Source organism: Haliotis rufescens, unplaced genomic scaffold (genome assembly GCF_023055435.1).
Source record: "Haliotis rufescens isolate VD_foot unplaced genomic scaffold, xgHalRufe1.0.p SCAF_5, whole genome shotgun sequence".
In the NCBI taxonomy this organism is placed as follows: domain Eukaryota; kingdom Metazoa; phylum Mollusca; class Gastropoda; order Lepetellida; family Haliotidae; genus Haliotis; species Haliotis rufescens.
Window position 1 is genome coordinate 9,483,058 of NW_025964223.1, and position 18,785 is coordinate 9,501,842.

Below are 18,785 nucleotides of genomic sequence, written 5' to 3' on the forward strand. Positions count from 1 at the left end.
GCATATCAAAATCAATATAGCAACCTGTCACAGTTTGTAAGACAAAACTGTCAGATGTAAGTTTTTCCCATTCTGGGAGAAAGAACTGTCTGCCCGCCTGGAACACATCTTGTGTAACAGTGTCTCGTCTTACTTCCTGGGCATCAGTCTCTAGTATTTCCTCTCCTGATCCATCCTTTTCTTCTTGAAGTTTTGATATCCCTTCGCTAAAAAAACCCTGCCTGTGCCTTGAGGAGGCCGATGTGGGGGATAAGTGAATGAAGGCCGTGAAGTTGACGGTCTGTTGGGTCGTGGGCAGGAAAACACATGGCCGGTGGTAAGCTGACCACTGACGTGGTTAGTAGCACTCATGTCTTTGATGGTCTCCGCCAGGTTGTCGCCAAATAACAGTGGACATTGGCGTCTGGGGCGAGCAAAGCTGTTGGAATTGCTTGTTTAAACAAGGCTTCAGCATTTCACGCCTGGGGTGATTAAGTTCGGTGTTAGCATGGGATATGAGGGAGACAGCATCCGTTGCCAGCTTGGCAAGGGCATTCACATTTAACTTATCCTGAGAAAGTTCTTTATTCTTGACTTTCAACAATGGGTCAGTCGGTTGTAAAATGGGCATTGTAGCTGTGATAAGGCAGGTTTGAAGCTTCTGCATCTTGATGTCATTAGACCTGGTGTGTGCCCGCAATCTGCCCCAGATTTCTGGGTTGACTTTGCTCGCTTGTAGCGTATCACAGTTTTTGGGTCTGTCATAGGCCTGAGTTTTGGATTTGAATTTGTCATCACCCATCTTCTGGAACATCATCTTGTTCATAGCAGCAGCTTGTTTTAAATTGATAGGAGGCCCAGCTTGGCCATCACAAGAATAATCCTCCAACAGTGTATCAAGAATGTCCTCATCTTCTGCTGTGTCACCTGAACCAACGTCGTCACACACGACTTGAGACAGATCAGGGGCTGAGGTGTGGCCGTGCTGAAGGGACCGTGCAGTAAGAACAGTGTTCGGGGTGGACTGAGCATCATCAAAAAGATCCAAGTCTGCTTCATATTCACCGTGATCAGATCCTTCACCATCTTCTACACAAGGATCGTCACCAGTTCTCCGAATTTTCGACAATCTGGAGGCATCGGGCACATCTTGAGCTGGGCGTTTCTCAACATTATTTTGCATTAACCTTGTGAAGGTATCCCCAAACTGAGATATTGAGGTCGACATTCCAACAATCAGTTGCTGAGTGTGCATACTTTGAGCCATCATCTGTGAGAGCAGATATTCCTGTGCTAACGGCCTCTCCTCTGCGGGCCGATCCGCCGCCATATTGGTACTGTCACGCGAACGGCTGTGCACACCACTGGGTATTTGACTCTGGGTCTGTAGGCTTCTCACCACACTGTGGACGGGACGCAGATTTCTGAGATTTAGTGCCCTGGCCACAGCTAGACTGAGATCTGGACATCTCCGACCCCTTGAGGAATTCTCCAACTAGGTTCTGAGAGGTTACAGCTGATTGCAGCTTTTCCGATGCCATAATGGCGGGCGGACCCGCTCCCTAGGGCTTATCTCCAGTCGAGACACGTGCTGGTTCACAACCAGGCCACTGCTACCCTCAAATGATAATTGTATCACTTTGAGGCTTCACAAACCTATTCAACTGGTAATTGTACCACGATGAGTAGAAACTGAGGTAGATTTATACCCCGAATTGTCAGAGTAAAATCAACCGTGTCTAAGTTTTGGAACTCGTTAAACGAACTGACTCTGACCTCGCTTTCGCTATCTCTCACGTGATCACGTACTATGACGTGATTGGTTGAAATATAATAGGTATTAATACACCAACAATTACATGAGAGTTTGTTAAACTCTTTTTCTTTACTTCATGACAATGTATGAATTATTGTGACGAGTTGGTATGGACAAATAAACAACTTTCATGTCATTTAAGACGAACTGTTGCTTTTAAATTTATATCTATTTTACATTTTATCGGTACAATCTTTCAACAAACGGACTATAGTGTACATATCTCCCAAGGACGAGAGGACCACAACCCGCGAATCGCCCGAGTCGAATGGCAACTATTACTGGGTAGTTGGTATATTACCAGCCTAAAAGTATTTCATTGAACAAACCTCGACATTTGACTCAAGATGTGGTATTGTGTCTCTTTTAACGCCTTTTTCACATTTATGTAGATGGGGCGACAATGCGACAACGTCAAATATTTGGATCGGGAGGTCAGATTCAGTGACGGCATTATGTGTTGCTCATGATATCAATCACTGCTTTGTCTGGCCCATACTCGATAATTCAACTTCATTGTTTTACGCTACATTTCTTTTAATCAGCAAAACTTGGTTTCAGGCAAATAACTTTTCATTGTCTTGCAGGAGGACGTCAGAATGCCGTCATTAATGTCGCTGATAGTCGTCGTCAATGTCGTCATCCTTGCCATTGTCGTTCGTCCGTATGTCTTTCCGACAGACACTAGCAAAGTCATCTCACCAGCACTAAACACAACGTATGACTACATTATAGGTAAGTGGAAGGGCACATATTATTGATATAAAAACAACAATCTCGAAAAACTTGTGACTTAGAGATTTTCCATTAGGACGATGTAATCGGTTTTATTGCATACTTTAAGTTGTGACCAAGCAATGTACATTAACCCTCACATCGTTCCGTTCATCTAGAATTACTGAATTTAGTACACATCACGTTTGTGCTATATTTCCTGTAAAGGTCACACTGACGGATGTCAATGATATCCGATCCGATCCGAACATGTTTGTATTTCTTTCCAGTTGGAGCAGGATCCGCAGGTTCTGTTTTGGCGTCCCGCCTGTCCGAAGATGATCACGTGACTGTCCTACTTCTTGAGGCCGGAGGGGATGACCGACAGGAGCCACTTGTGGATATCCCATTACTTGCAGGATTGACTGGTCGGAAACACCAATTCGACTGGCAGTATTTGACTGAACCACTTAAGCATGCGGGAGGTGCTCTCGAAGATAGGGTAATACCTTACAAACGTTTGTGTTTAAAAAATAATTATATATTATAATTATATGATTATAATGCCAGAAAACAACCAGCCTCGATTATCTGCCTAAACATAAAAAAACTCACAGTATAATTTGAAAGACAACGACCGAAATTACCGTTGACTTTACAAATAGATGTTTAGGCAAGTGTTCATTCATGTTGTAGATAAACTTTATCTCATGCACAGAGATCATTCTGGCCGCGTGGAAGACTTCTAGGTGGTTGCAGTCAAATCAATGGCAACATCTATGTCAGAGGTCATCGTCACGACTACGACAACTGGGCAGCCAATGGGTGTGATGGATGGACGTATAAAGATATCCTCCCCTACTTTAAGAAGTCCGAAAATAACCAAGTAGAAGGCCTGTCACCAGGTGAATCTATACATATAACGCTCATAATTAGAATGAGGAATGACCGAAAAAAGGACATTTGACCATGTCACAGTTGGCCCAGTTACCTAAGGGACCGGAACCCGTGAGTTGCGTCCACCACGCATGCGAGGATGTTATATTCGTGGATTGGAATGTGCCCCGTGAATATCCGGGTACGAACAGGTCTTCAGCAACCCATGCTTGCCGTAAAAGACGGATATGCTTGTATGAGGCGGCTAACTGTATCGGTCGGTCAGGCTCGCTGACTTGGTTGATGCATGTCATCGTATCCCAATATCGTGGATCGATGCTCCTGAACAGACATTGAACAGACCGCCGTCATACAGCTGGGATATTGCAGAGTGCAGCGTTAAACAACTTACTAGGGAAACTAGGAAAGGGTTTGAATCTAAGATTATTGCTCTTGGTATATCAGCACCAGCACCAGCGACCTTCACACTTTCATGCCCAAGCTTTCCTTGGATTGCCATCGCTGGAACAAAAATTACATGTCGAAGGTAACATTAAATCTATCTCATTTACGACAATACTATTATTCCTTGCAGAGTACCACGGGGTCGGTGGACCGTTGACCATCAGCAGTGCACAGAGACAACCGGTAACAGAGCGGATATTCAAGGCAGGCCTTGAGTTGGGGTATAAAGAGACGGATGTGAATGGCGCGGAGCAGGAAGGTTAGGACATACAGACTTACAGATACATTGTTATGGTTCATGCTTTGTATCAATATACTCGTACTCCAGTATCCTGATGATGCAGCAATTTGATTCACCGTTTGAGCTTGATTTCGTAACGGATCAAGCCAGCCTGTACTCACGTCGTTGACCCTGGACGCCCTGAACAGGGTCGATCGTCAACATTTTGAGTTAGTTTGTACCTGTTCCGTGGTCTGGTAATCGCATTGATCCTATTGGCGATTGCACGCTGACTATTGAGTTTCCGGCAGAACAATAGCCCGTAGATGCCCATGTCGCTGCAAACGCCGCGTCTCTAGTTCATGCACAAACAATGAAAGAAATCAAGTAAACCACAACTGAATGATAGGCAGAATCAATAAGATTGACTAAAATAATGGTCCCCAGACTGTCCGTGAAAGTGTCAACTCAGCGATGTTACATGTGTGGCGCTGCTCCGTTAGCCACGTGCAAACTATAGGACATATACAGACACAAACGCTCATGCATTAGATGTTTGTTGTCTTTGTATCTTTGTATCTTCGTTGCTATTACGTGGTATCAACATTTGTATTTCATGATCTCCTACTTTGTATTTACACATTGGGGGTTGTATTCCTAACCTTTACTAAACTTACTTTAGACAATGAAAATATGTCTTGAACATTGTTCTTTTAAGGATGACATAGGATGGAGATTGTAGGATTTTCACTCGTGTGTTTCCATATCGTAGGTATTATATATTACAATAAAGTATGTATTATCCTCGTCAAAGTCTTGCAAAATACAAATCTTATTCCTAATATATGAAATTTATGACGTGTTTCTGTGTCGTACATATATAGCCGAGGCAATCTAGACATTTCTGCACTCAACTTGGAACAAATCCCAGGTTTAGGAAAAATATCTTTTTTCTAATATCCAATATGGCCACCAATTATCAGTATTTCTTCAATATTTCAGATGAGGTTCCATCTGCTGATGAAAAAACCCTGTGTTGTCTTGCATAATAGCCATATAATGTTCTAAAAAGTTATTCAGCGAGAGCTACTGAACGTTTTCAACTATTGTCAAATCAAAAATTAAGATAGCCAATTTCATGATGGCCGACACGTTTTCTAAATATATGTTTATTAATGCAGTATCATTATAGTCCGCGGTCAAGGTATGAAGCTGTTTTTTAGGATTTAGTTACACCCCGACCACGATCAAGAACGGGGAACGTATGAGCACATCCAAGGCGTTCCTGTGGCCTGTGATAGACAGACCCAACTTGCACGTCCTGGCCAACAGTCACGTCACGAAGGTAGTGTATGAAAACAATCAACTAATTTGTATTCATACCTAACGTTTTTGTTGAAAAATATATAAATAAAGGCGTGGTAATCATAAACTTACAGAAATGACATGGGCAATAGGCTATGGTTAAAGTCTAATCACACATTACCAATCAAATAGTACCCCATTTTATTACAGATAATGATTGAAAACAAGAAAGCAGTTGGCGTCGAGTATGTTAAAGATGGCCGCCTGTACAGAGTGCGAGCCTCAAGGGAGGTAATCCTGTCTGCTGGTGCGGTTGGGTCGCCACAGTTGCTGATGCTGTCTGGGATCGGGCCAAAGAAACACTTGGAGAATAATGGGGTCTGTTGATTCACGTTATAAACTGCACAATAATAGACTTTTTTATATTGTTTTGTTACAATGTATAATTATCGTTAATAGTCCAGCTATACGACCGTTGTCTGTTAGAAAATCGAATCTGAACCTGACTCACTCGTGCTTCAAACGGTGTTGTTGTGAAAGAGGACGGACATTCAACCAAGTTACTTATTAACACACAATGAGCGGAATACCTGCTCTGACCTTACAAACACAGCAGTGAGCGGATTTTCAGGTCAGAAATAGATGAACTGAGCTGCGTTTCCAGATCAGACATGCAGGTATATGAAGCGAGTGGAGTTGCCAGGTCAGACATGCAGGTATATGAATTGAGTGGAATTGCCACGTCAGACATGCAGGTATATGAAGTGAGTGGAGTTGCCAGTTCAGACATGCAGGTATATGAAGTGAGTGGAGTTGCCAGTTCAGACATGCAGGTATATGGAGTGAGTGGAATGGCAAGATAAGACATGCAGGTATATGAAGTGAGTGGAGTTGCCAGTTCAGACATGCAGGTATATGGAGTGATTTGAGTTGCCGGGTCAGACATGCAGGGATACGAAGTGATTTGAGTTGCCAGGTCAGACATGCAGGTATATGAATTGAGTGGAGTTGCCACGTCAGACATGCAGGTATATGAAGTGAGTGGAGTTGCCAGTTCAGACATGCAGGTATATGAAGTGAGTGGAGTTGCCAGTTCAGACATGCAGGTATATGGAGTGAGTGGAATGGCAAGATAAGACATGCAGGTATATGAAGTGAGTGGAGTTGCCAGTTCAGACATGCAGGTATATGGAGTGATTTGAGTTGCCAGGTCAGACATGCAGGTATATGAAGTGATTTGAGTTGCCAGGTCAGACATGCAGGTATATGAAGTGAGTTGAGTTGCCAGGTCAGACATGCAGGTATATGAAGTGATTTGAGTTGCCAGGTCAGACATGCAAGTATATGAAGTGATTTGAGTTGCCAGGTCAGACATGCAGGTATATGAAGTGAGTTGAGTTGCCAGGTCAGACATGCAGGTATATGAAGTGAGTGGAGTTGCCAGTTCAGACATGCAGGTATATGAAGTGAGTGGAGTTGCCAGTTCAGACATGCAGGTATATGGAGTGAGTGGAATGGCAAGATAAGACATGCAGGTATATGGAATGAGTGAAGTTGCCTGGTCAGACATGCAGGTATATGAAGTGAGTGGAGTTGCCAGTTCAGACATGCAGGTATATGAAGTGAGTGGAGTTGCCAGTTCAGACATGCAGGTATATGGAGTGAGTGAAGTTGCCAGTTCAGACATGCAGGTATATGGAATGAGTGAAGTTGCCTGGTCAGACATGCAGGTATATGGAGTGAGTGAAGTTGCCAGGTCAGACATGCAGGTATATGAAGTGAGTGGAGTTGCCAGTTCAGACATGCAGGTATATGGAGTGAGTGAAGTTGCCAGGTCAGACATGCAGGTATATGAAGTGAGTGGAGTTCCCAGGTCAGACATGCAGGTATATGGAGTGAGTGAAGTTGCCAGGTCAGACATGCAGGTATATGAAGTGAGTGGAGTTCCCAGGTCAGATATGCAGGTATATGGAGTGAGTGGACTTGCCAGGTCAGACCTGCAAAACTAGTCAAGTGCCACACTGACACAACGTATAAAGTGAACAAAGGGCCCATGTGATTACATGGTTATTTGAATATGGATGCTTCAGATCAAAGTTGAAGCTAACCTCGCCGTTGGTGACAACCTCCAGGACCACCTTATGACATACCACAGGGCCGTCATAGGAGAACCCTTATCCATCACACCAGAGAAGGCCTCGTCAATCAAGTCGAATCTGCAGTACAAGTTTTTTGGCACAGGTCGGATTAGCAGAGATTGTTATGAAATGAAAAGTATCACATTTATTTCCTGAATTGATTTCATTAAAGGTCTTTTCCTCACTGGTCAGGAATATATACTATAGCTATCGTGTACTCGTATAAGATATACTCATATATGTAGATGAATTAGACGTAGTCACTCCGCCTTGTGGCCACAGTACCCTCGTCGGGATTCTGGATTAGATCTGGTCCCATGCAAGCCATGCTATTTGACCTAATGCATTGGCGAGTTAATGCATTGGGTAGTCTGGGTCGGTGACATGCATTGGTTGAGATGCGTGTCATCGTACTCCAGCGGCGTGGATCGCAGACCGACGTCAAATAGCTGGAGTACTGCTCAGTGCGACGTTAAACAACATCAACAATAACAACAACACGCCCTGTCGCGACAGTTATGCCGATAGTCACATCCTCAAGTCAGCAGCTGGTCTGTCAACACTTGTCGATTGGATAATACACACCAGGGGCTGCTGAAAAAGCAACTATTCCAGCCGCCAAGCTGGAATACAGCTTAAGTGTTCTGAAGAAGGATATTCTCAAGTTGAAATAAAATGTACGCTATGTTAAATCATCATCGTCGTGCGTGTATCGAGAGGAGAGACAATATATTGATCTACACTCATTTATCGACATTTATCGTCATTTCACCTTCACTATCCATTCATCAGTTCCCTTATTTTTTGTTGGTATTATGTATATATATCATCCTGTATGGGTTTCACCCGTGAAGATCCGGGGTCGAATAGGTCTTCAGCAACCCATGCTTGTCGTGAAAGGCGACTATGCTTGTCGTAAGAGGCGACTAACGGGATCGGGTGGTCCATTATTTACAGACCGCCGTGAAATAGCTGGAATATTGCTGAGTGCGGCGTAAAACAACCAACCAACCAACCCAAGGCTACCCAGACTGCTTTGGACGTTGCTCTTAGTACTAAACACTGCTTTGACTGTCCCGTATCGTAAGTATTCACAGACTGAAAACTTCTGGCTATGGTGCAAACATCATTCACTGACCCACTGAGATGAACATGTGACACCGACGTCTCTATTCCACCCCAGTAATCTACTTTGGGGTCATGGACACTGTTTTATATGTTTGTGTTATATTGCCTCTACCAGGGGTCCTTGCATCAAATCTCGGTCTAGAAGTGCTTGCCTTCCTGAAAACTAAGTCAGATGAAGTCAGGCCGGATCTCGAGCTTCACTTCTATTCCTTACTACCCCCATCTGGACCACCAAACTATTTCAACATTGCAAACAAGGTAAAGCATAACGTGTTTTGTGAGAAAGGAACATGCAACACCAGCCGGGAACCTCTTATTTATGTTTTCATTATTTCGTAGCTCATGGATCGTATGAACTGGACGGCAAGAGAAGGCTTTACCGTTCTTCCAAGCTTACTCCGACCAAAGAGTAGAGGGACAATCCGCCTGAGAAGCACCAACCCCTTTGAGCATCCTGTCATCGAGCCCAACTACCTGTCTCATCCCGATGATGTCCAGACGCTCATAAGAGGTCAGTGTGCGGGACCGACATTTTTCGGATCGGATTTGAATTTTTTTGGTCTAAACCACAACAGCAATTGACCTCGATGTTTAGTTGTTTTAACATCGCGATCGTGACTCGTATAACGTACATGGTGTCAAAGACATGCACAAAGTTATAGTAACTTGCCTCAATATAAGTGTCATGTCTGAGGGAAATCAACTTCAGACAAAAAATAAGGGAACTAACGATTGAATGTATTTACCGTTGAAGCGTACTTTGACAATACCTGAACGCAGCATCTAATCACAATGAAATTTCACATCATTTATTAACAGCGCGTGATGTAAGTGCCCACAGAAGCCAAAGTGTGTGCGCCTGTATGGGAACTCACAAACACTAATGCAATTGGGCTGAGCAAATGCTTAAGAATGCCATGTCAATGAAAAGATCCCATCGGGGCTGAGAGTGTACGCCACAATATTGCTGAGTGCGGCGTCTCAAACCAAAGGAACAGACAAACATACCAGTAGTTGGCCCTTTACTCGTAGCAGCTGACTTGCGGGTTCTTGCATGGATAACGACGAACTCTGAAGGTCTAATTTGGGCATCTCAAACTACATGGCATTCTCAATGTTAAGGATATAACTTATAATATTTAAACCGATTATCTTAAACGGCAAGTATAGTGATAAAAGTGATTGTGATATTGCTGTGAATATCAATTGCCCTGGACATATTAAGTCACTTCCCTAGTGAAATAATCACATTCGTAGAAAGTATTTAAATGTCCAAGTGAAAGTGCTGATTTCGTACGCTCTGTAATCAGATTCCAAACAAAACTATTTAGGGGCGTGGCTAAAATTTACCCTCCTAACGGGGCAGCGGTGCGTGAAAAATGTTTTAATTGGCTGATATGTAGACTTGTGATGCTCAGTAGCTATATGGATAGTCCAAGAAGCGGTTTTCTGTTAATCTTACAAACATAAAGTGCATACATTGCTGGGTGTGTGAAACGACCTTTGATCTTGACATTATGAATACTTTAGTTAAAATATCAATTAATGTCTTTAACAGAATTTAATGTCCAACATCCTGTTTTGGAACCATATACGGCGACTTCCTACATGTACTTGTCCAGCAGCTGACCAATGGATAATCCCCATCGCTTTTGTTTATGCCATATAAATCCGTTCGTATGTACATACAGTATAGGTTTACTTTAATATATAAAATAGATAAATGATGTGAAGAATGAGCACTGTACAACATATGGACTTATTTCTCAAATTTCAATTTAATATTTCCATTTACATGACTGCAGTGCAACAAGCTGTGAATCAGCTTTGTGATTACCGTTCACTGGTTTATGGTTGGCAAGATGTTGTCTCTTCTCCAACTGAGGGCATGGTCTAGGTTTCGAAATTTCTTCTTCTTCTTGGATGATATCAACCTGCCAGCTCGAAGCAGGATGGCTGTGGTCTGAGTATTGTCCTGCTCAACCTGCAGTATCTCAATGGCTTCAGTTTGCTTCATCCAAGTTTCTTCAGTCTCTTCAGTCTCTTGAATGCCACCCCTCCAAATGATTCGCGTGGTTGTGATTTGCCAGGAACTTATCAAAATGGGTCTTTGGAGTATGGTTGTGCTTCGTGACGAATTCATCTTTGGTGTTAAGGGTGTCTGGACATTCTCTTTGAGAACATTTCCAATGAATGAGAGTTCAGCGTGTGGTCTTGATCCTGAACTGGTATCCGTCAAAAACCAAGTGATGATCCCAAAAGAATTGGGAAATATCTCATCAACATGTATATTAGCCAAAGTGGAACACAGCTACCGGTCTGTAATGCCTTTCGTAATCCAAAGCATACCAAATCATTAATGTTACATATGTTTCATGCCATATAGTGCATGTGAATATAGTTCGCCGATTAGTTGTGTCATATGTGAGATGCCCCCCTTTATCTCCTGTATTCCAATCACCACGTTCGGGTGAATTTTGTACTTGTAACAACATGAGCTGGACAAGAAGGAAGACCCCACATAAACCACCTGATGCTCTCCGTCCTATTGAACAAAATGAATGCCTGTCAGGGAGTAATCCCCTGAGTACCACAACTGAAGGCGTCTTCAATGTTGTTACTAATAAGTTGACATGAGTTGTGGACACGGTAATCAAACAGATGATGAGCAGACAGAAAAAGCACCGTAAAGTGACGAAATCGAGTGAGAAGCAGGCAGACTGGCCCCTGGCCAGATCGTTGAAATTCCGCAGCACATTAAACGCTAAACGTTTGAACCCCAGGGGAATCCCCTTAGTGGCAGATGTTGTCGTTTGGGGAACGATTACGTTTGTCTCTTTTTTATCATCTGTTTTACACTATTTCCCTTTTTTCAAATCTAGATTTGGTAGTGGTGATTCAGTATGCCTTAAAGTATTAAAGTCTGTAAAGTTGCTATGTTGCGTTTACTTGCTCTTTATTAAAACATGTACGCATGCAAGCTATATATGTCACGTACATGACTGGACATTTTGATTAAGATCCGGGTTAGAATTGGTCATCAAAAATCCATACTTGCCGTAAGAGGCGACTAAAGTGATCGGGTAGCCAGGCTCGCTAACTTGGTTGATGCATATCACACTGTATCTCAATGGCATAGATCGATGCTCATGATGTCAATCACTTGAATGTCTGGTCCAGACTTGCCTATTTACAGGTCATCGTCATACAGCTGTAATATTGCTGAGTGTGTCGTTATACAATAAACAAACATACAAAACACGATGTGACATTTTGATGAAGATACAGTGGGTGTTTTATCTTGCAGGTATTCGGATTTCGCAGAAATTGTTACGGACAAAAAGCTTGAAGGATATTGGTACGGAACCAGATATGACGCCTTGTCCGACATGCGTTGATGTGGAATATGACACAGACGCATACTGGGAATGCCATGTACGGGCTATACCAATGACAATTTACCATCCAGTCGGTACCTGCAAGATGGGAAGTGTACGCGATTCTTCAACTGTTGTGGATTCGAAACTGAGGTTAGTAGTTCTGTGACTTCTATACTGAACAACAAAAGTTCCTGTGACATTGAATAAGATCTAATGCAAACTTCTGTTTTTTACCAGATCTGAAACAATTTCGGTTTGCAACGGATAAAAGACTCCTGTAAGTGTTCAAATGGTTTAATTTGCCATACTGACTTCAGAAAAAGCGTGATTTCATAAAAAAAACCCATGAACATGCCAAAATGTCAATTTACAAATCAATTGCGTGTATGTCCACCTCTGGTTGCGATGCAAGCAATACATCTTCGTCTCATGGAATGGACCAGGCGTCGCGCAAAGTCCTGTAGGGTATCTGTCCATATCTGCTGGAGCATGTTTCGAAGTTCCTGGAGTGTCTGTGGAACACGTGGTTGACGTCGAAGGCGCCGATCCATCTCATCCCACATGTGCTCGATTGGTGAGAGATCAGGGGAGCGAGCCGGCCAGGGGATGACATTCACGATGTTTTGTTGAAGAGAATCCTGAACAAGTCGAGCAATATGAGGCCGGGCGTTGTCAAGTTGAAAGGTAATGTCTGGGCCATGGCGACGCAAAAACGGTAGAACAACAGGGCCGATGATCTCGTCGCCGTAGCGCTGTCCATTGAAATTTCCCTCTACCACTATCAAACGGGTCCTCTGTCTTGCTGTAATCCCACCCGATACCATAACGCTGCCGTCCCCGAACCGATCTTCTTCCATGACATAATGATTGACGTAACGTTCACCTCGACGTCGGTACACTCGAATCCGCCCATCGCTGTGGCTGAGGTGAAAACGAGACTCGTCAGTAAATAGAACTTGTCCCCACTGCGTTGCCGTCCAGCGTAGACGCTGTCTGCACCACTGTAGACGTGCTTGACGGTGGTTTCCTGTCAAAATGGGACGTCTGGCGGGTCTTCAGGCGACAATCCCTGCAAATCTGAAGCGGCGACGTACGGTTTGTAAAGATATTCGTCGAGGGCCAGGGATGCTTCTGCAGTCACTTTTGCTGGCTTGAATCGATTTCGTAGGTGTGTTGTTCGAATCCAGTTGTCTTGTCGATTATTGGTTACGCATGGCCTGCCACTCCGAGGATGGTCTCTGACTGCATTCCCGTTACATCCCGTTAATGCACATGTTTTTATACCCATTCCTAGGTAGTGAAATGCATTAGGCTTGCATAAAAGTCAACTTTTGCATGGAATGCATGCTTTTCTGTAGCAGTTGCGTTTTTTGTGACTTGATTCCATACATGTACTACAATATTGAAAACCAAAACTTTACTTGTTTGAAAACCACACTAAAATATTGGTGTCACAGGAACTTTTGTTGTTGAGTATATTTTCTTTCAGTCTACCGTGACACCTGTAGAGGAACAATGATTAATTGGTTCCATTACTTGTCTACAGGGTGAAGGGTATTTCTGGACTACGAGTCGTGGACGCCTCTGTCATGCCGACCATCGTGTCAGGAAACACAAACGCCCCGACCATCATGATTGCAGAGAAGGCGGCGGACATGATACGAGAGACATAAAGCGAGGCGGGATGGATGGGGGGGGGGGGGGGGGGGAAGTGATGGCCGGTCGATACATATTACAAATTCTTCAAGATATGAAGTTGTGATTCTGACATTTCTAGGTTGAAAATAATATTATATTATCTAATTTCCATTCTAATAACCACCAGTATGTTACTGATATCATACAAATAAATATATTAAATTTTTGTATGTTTGTTTGTTGTTTGTTTAACGACTCACTCAGCAATATTCAATATGACGGCGGTCTGTAAATAATCGAGTTTGGACAAGACAATCCAGTTATTGACATGATGGGCATCAATGAAGCAATATTGAGATAAGGTCACATGCAACAACCAATTCGGCGAGCCTGACCATCCGGTCCCGTTGGTCGCCTCTTACAACAAGCATAGGTTTCTGAAGACCATTCTAACCCGTATCTCCACGGGGGACATATGCATATCATGGGCGATGGGGTAGTCTAGTGGTTAATGCATTGGCTTCTCATGCTAAAGACCCACTTCCGATTCCCACATTGCTACATATGAGTGGAGCACATTCCGGGCCCCCTACCATAATATATCTAGAATATATTTTGAAGCGACCAAACCAAACACATTTGATCGTGTCAAGTTTGAAATATTGTTCTTCATGCTGGCCTGCAACAGGAATGAAAACTTGTTTGAGTATTTTTAATGTATCAGATAGAACGATCTTATTGACGAATTATATATTATGTATGTACATTAACAAAGAGGTATAGTCGAAACACAATTATGCATGGTCATATTTTTTACAACCATAAGTATGCGTTAATTGATCAAGTAAATGATTTTTTATGAGCCTTATTAGGAGCTTTGACGTTGTCCGCCGCCTTCTCTGCAATCGTGATGATCTGGGCATTTGTGTTTCCTGACACGAGCGCCCGCATGATGGAGGCGTCTACAACTCGACATACCCTTCACTCTGAAAAATAGCATAGGACAAATATGACAAGATACATTTGATCCAGTAAATAAACAAGGCGTAAAGAAATGTGTGCAGCAAACCTACCTTCTCATGCAAGTGCCTATGCTGTCAATCAATCAATCTTTATTGTATGAAAGGCAATTGGCCCATATGCACATATAGATAAACAATATCATTTACAGCTGTACAGCACATTATATAATTATTGGATAACTGATATGAAGCTTGACATGTAATAGAGGTATTGTAAGTGCAAGTGCCTATGCTGTCATGACGCGAAACATGTGTAACCCAGAAGGTAAAACAAAATTGTAATTTGCATGTGGTACCTTCAGAATTAGGAATAAGAATATGGCACATTCCAGTTTATGTATTTATGTCATATAAAAGTAGAAAACAAACACATCATTAAAACAAAACTAGTAAAGGTAAATTCATATATTGCTGTAGATTGTCACTACGATAGTTTGGATTTTTGGGGTTTTTTTCTTTTCTTTTCTTTTCTTTTCTCAAGGATGGGTTGTAGCGAGGGTATCCTTGAACGGGCATGCAACCAAACTCTATGACTTAGCCCAGAGTATGCTTAGACGCTACGTTCAAAATTAAAGGGTCTAAATGATGAGAAACAACGCTTCTGTATGAATTCGCACTTGGGAATTCCCAGGGTTTTCCCCAGGAATGTGGAAGTAGTCAGTGTTTACGTCATTTCAAGAATACAGTCACGTGAAAAACGTCACGTGACCCACCTTTCGTCCTATGGAAAAGCCGTATATCGTGTAAACTTCACATTACAAAATTAGTTACTATTATAACCAAATTAAACACTACCCATTATCCGATAGAGGTAACTGTGCATAGCGGAGGGATATGTTATCTCAATAAACTTGGTAACATGTATTGGGTTGACTTCTTGGCGCGTGTCTGAATTCCATTAACATGTTACATATCCTAAAACTGACTAATCAGCAAATCTCGCTGCACTGCGCGCGACAGATACTAGAGCAAGGCATGCCAGAAACACGAAACCTAATGCTTCCGAAAGGAAGCCGTGGGCATCACGTGCGTCGGGGGACCAGCGCGATCTGATTGGCCGTTAACAGTTGTACAAGGCGGAGCAAAAAGCACCGTTTTTCCGTCTATTTTACGCTTGAAAAACTCGACGCTTTTCCAAGCACTTTCTAGACGCTAACCAATTAATCAATTTTAATGAATTTTTAGTCGTTTTTCCGTCCAATGACCATATACGGAAAAAACGACGTTTTCGTGTTTGCAGTGTTATGTTGGTGATCGACAAGTTGTCACATATCTATTTCTTGTGTTATACTATGGGTTGTTTACGCAGAGTATGTGAATTAGTTAATAGCAAATTTTATGAAGTGTGAGCTAGATTTCAGGAGACAATAATGACTGAATGAGTTGTGTTTAACGCCGCTTTGAACAATATTCAAGCTATATCAAGGTGTGTTAGCTTGGTGTAGGAAACGTTTACCACTTTGGTGAAACCCACGAGAAAGGGTATGGTGCTGACAAACCTACAAATTTTTACAAGGACTCTCATATACAACCCTATGCATGCCGAACATTGGTGTACCTTGATGAGGCACAAATACAGTGACAATAGTGAGAGTGTTGTTCGTTTTTGTTTCATAAATGATGAGAGGTTCATCGATGACTAAGTAGCCATGGTCTGTTGTATGTCATTCATTCCTCTGGGGGGCCCGAAAGAATAGACGCAGGTTTAATCCTATTACTATACCTTTTTTTACTTGACTTTGCATGAGTGCCACCGGTGGGACAGGATATGTAACCTTTTCGCGAACAGCTAGTATCATCACAACTTGATAGTGATTCAATTCTTTATTTCGTATAGATGAAGGCCATCGATCCATGGTGCATTATCTTATACAGTATACCGCTCAGTTCAGGTATACATTGTAACACTACGTCGAGGATGTAGATGACAATAATATAAGTTTCCTCACATTCCTTGCATGGTAGATACTGGTAGCTTAATTTCTTACAACTGTCAGAGCACTCGGACCATGGTGTCGAATTGCTGAAATGGTTAGTTCGAGTCGTCGGCGAAGGATCCAACTGCGTGCAGTAATATAGTACACATGGTATGATGCATACGGTAAACTTCTTTAAAACTACATTTGTGAAAGTGGTAAGTCATAGCTATTATTCGAGGGGCGTTCAATAAGTTTTGCAACTTGTGCATTTGTGTTTACACAAACAATGTCAACTTGTTGCAGGTGTGACACTAGTCATAACATCAGGTTGACGCGTGTCATAACAATTCCAGACACAACAATAAGTTATATGTGATGGCTTCATTCACCTAAGGGTGGTCACAATCAGTGGATTCTCTCAAACATGAGCAATGCGCTGTAATAAAGTTCCTTACATGCTCCGGTTCACAAGTCGAGAATTGCACAGACCGCCATATGTGAATGTGGATTCGAACAGTTAAATCATCTATCCTACAGCCCAGACTCAGCCCCGAGAGACTATTTCCTGTTCCGGCAAATGAAATCTGCCCAACGTGGACGACGCTTCCAGGTTGACGAGGACATAAAGGCTGCCACAGAGGCATGGTTAGAGGGCCAATCTGCGGATTTCTATAAAAGTGGTATTCAAAGCTTGAAGGACAAACGGAATGAGTGTATTGAGTTGAATGGAGGTTATATTGAAAAATAAAAGTGCAAAAGATATTCTGCGACTTTGCCTTATATTGAAGTTGCAAAACTTATTGAACGCCCCTCGTATAAGTATCTTTCACAATGGCCCAGAAATGACAAATGTATTATTATCAAATCAACATTGCAAGTGGACATGGAAAAGAAGTCGCAACTCACAATGCGTGTTGAGAACTATTTGGCATTATGCGACAGGGACAATATGTCTGTATGAAAGGTATAATCAAGACAAAAGATATGTGCGATAAACTGCCAGTTAAATATATCATATGAGTCAGACGTTTCATATTATACATATATTGCAGATTGGTACATAAATTGGTACATACAGCCTTCTAGAAACTGTCCGTTCCTGAACTTCTCGAAGGGTCAATCCTGTCCTGTTTCTAACAATATACTGGCTGTCCTTGTCTGTCACTAAAATCTGTCCACGAAGGCACTCGACATTTTACCAGCGCTTCATGCGTCTTCTGCCACTGACATTCACTACAAATAAGCTCACACCAATCGATACTGCCACATACAAAATGTTTATGAAAATTTTAAACAAATAGCAATTTACGAAACCTTTTTTCTGAAGTTGAATCATGCATTGTATAAAGAAGCAATATGCTAGTAAGTGCAAAGAAACGTCTGATTGCCACTTTATATGATGCTGCAAAGTATCAAACATACCGGAAAGAACATGAAGAATTGATTCAATATTTATATATCGCAGTTATCTCTACATGTGGATCGGTGCACGCTATTGCAGGACGGGCTTCACCGATGTGGGCACACGAGCCTAAAAGTACTCTGATTGGTTGCCATGTAGCATTCTCACCCGAACTGTGTTCTGTGACTGAATGAGAGACTTGAATGACTTTCACTAAGACAATTCATGTGTATCGGCCATAAAATTCATGTCAGATTTTGTAAACTAGTCTTTGGAGAGGATTATTTAGTATAGTATTCGGAGGGGAGTAGTTGCTATAATATTTGAAGGGGAGTATTTGCTATAGTATTTGGAGGGGAGTATTTGCTATAGTATTTGGAGGGGAGTATTTGCTATAGTACTTGGAGGGGAGTATTTGCTATAGTATTTGGAGGGGAGTATTTGCTATAGTATTTGGAGGGGAGTATTTGCTATAGTATTTGGAGGGGAGTATTTGCTATAGTATTTGGAGGGGAGTATTTGCTATAGTACTTGGTGGGGAGTATTTGCTATAGTATTTGGAGGGGAGTATTTGCTATAGTACTTGGTGGGGAGTATTTGCTATAGTATTTGGAGGGGAGTATTTGCTATGGTATTTGGAGGGGAGTATTTGCTATAGTATTTGGAGGGGAGTATTTGCTATAGTATTTGGAGGGGAGTTTTTGCTATAGTAATTGGAGGGAAGTGTGGAGTTTTACAAGAAGAACAGTTGTTTTGAACATATGAGAAGTTTATGCAGTTCCC

The 18,785-nt window shown here is 42.3% G+C and overlaps 1 protein-coding gene across 2 annotated transcripts in view; it reads left to right on the forward strand.

Moving 5' to 3' along the window:
* LOC124150664 (alcohol dehydrogenase [acceptor]-like) overlaps positions 1-18,785 on the forward strand; it is a 49,152-nt gene that overhangs the window by 10,504 nt on the left and 19,863 nt on the right. For both annotated transcript variants that reach the window (XM_046522646.2, XM_046522647.2), the window contains exons 2-12: positions 2,383-2,530; positions 2,800-3,011; positions 3,228-3,414; positions 3,981-4,109; positions 5,294-5,415; positions 5,586-5,753; positions 7,466-7,616; positions 8,757-8,899; positions 8,981-9,152; positions 11,949-12,171; positions 13,568-13,690. In XM_046522646.2, coding sequence (XP_046378602.2) covers positions 2,383-2,530; positions 2,800-3,011; positions 3,228-3,414; positions 3,981-4,109; positions 5,294-5,415; positions 5,586-5,753; positions 7,466-7,616; positions 8,757-8,899; positions 8,981-9,152; positions 11,949-12,171; positions 13,568-13,690 — 1,778 coding nt within the window. The remainder of the gene's footprint in view (positions 1-2,382; positions 2,531-2,799; positions 3,012-3,227; positions 3,415-3,980; positions 4,110-5,293; positions 5,416-5,585; positions 5,754-7,465; positions 7,617-8,756; positions 8,900-8,980; positions 9,153-11,948; positions 12,172-13,567; positions 13,691-18,785) is intronic.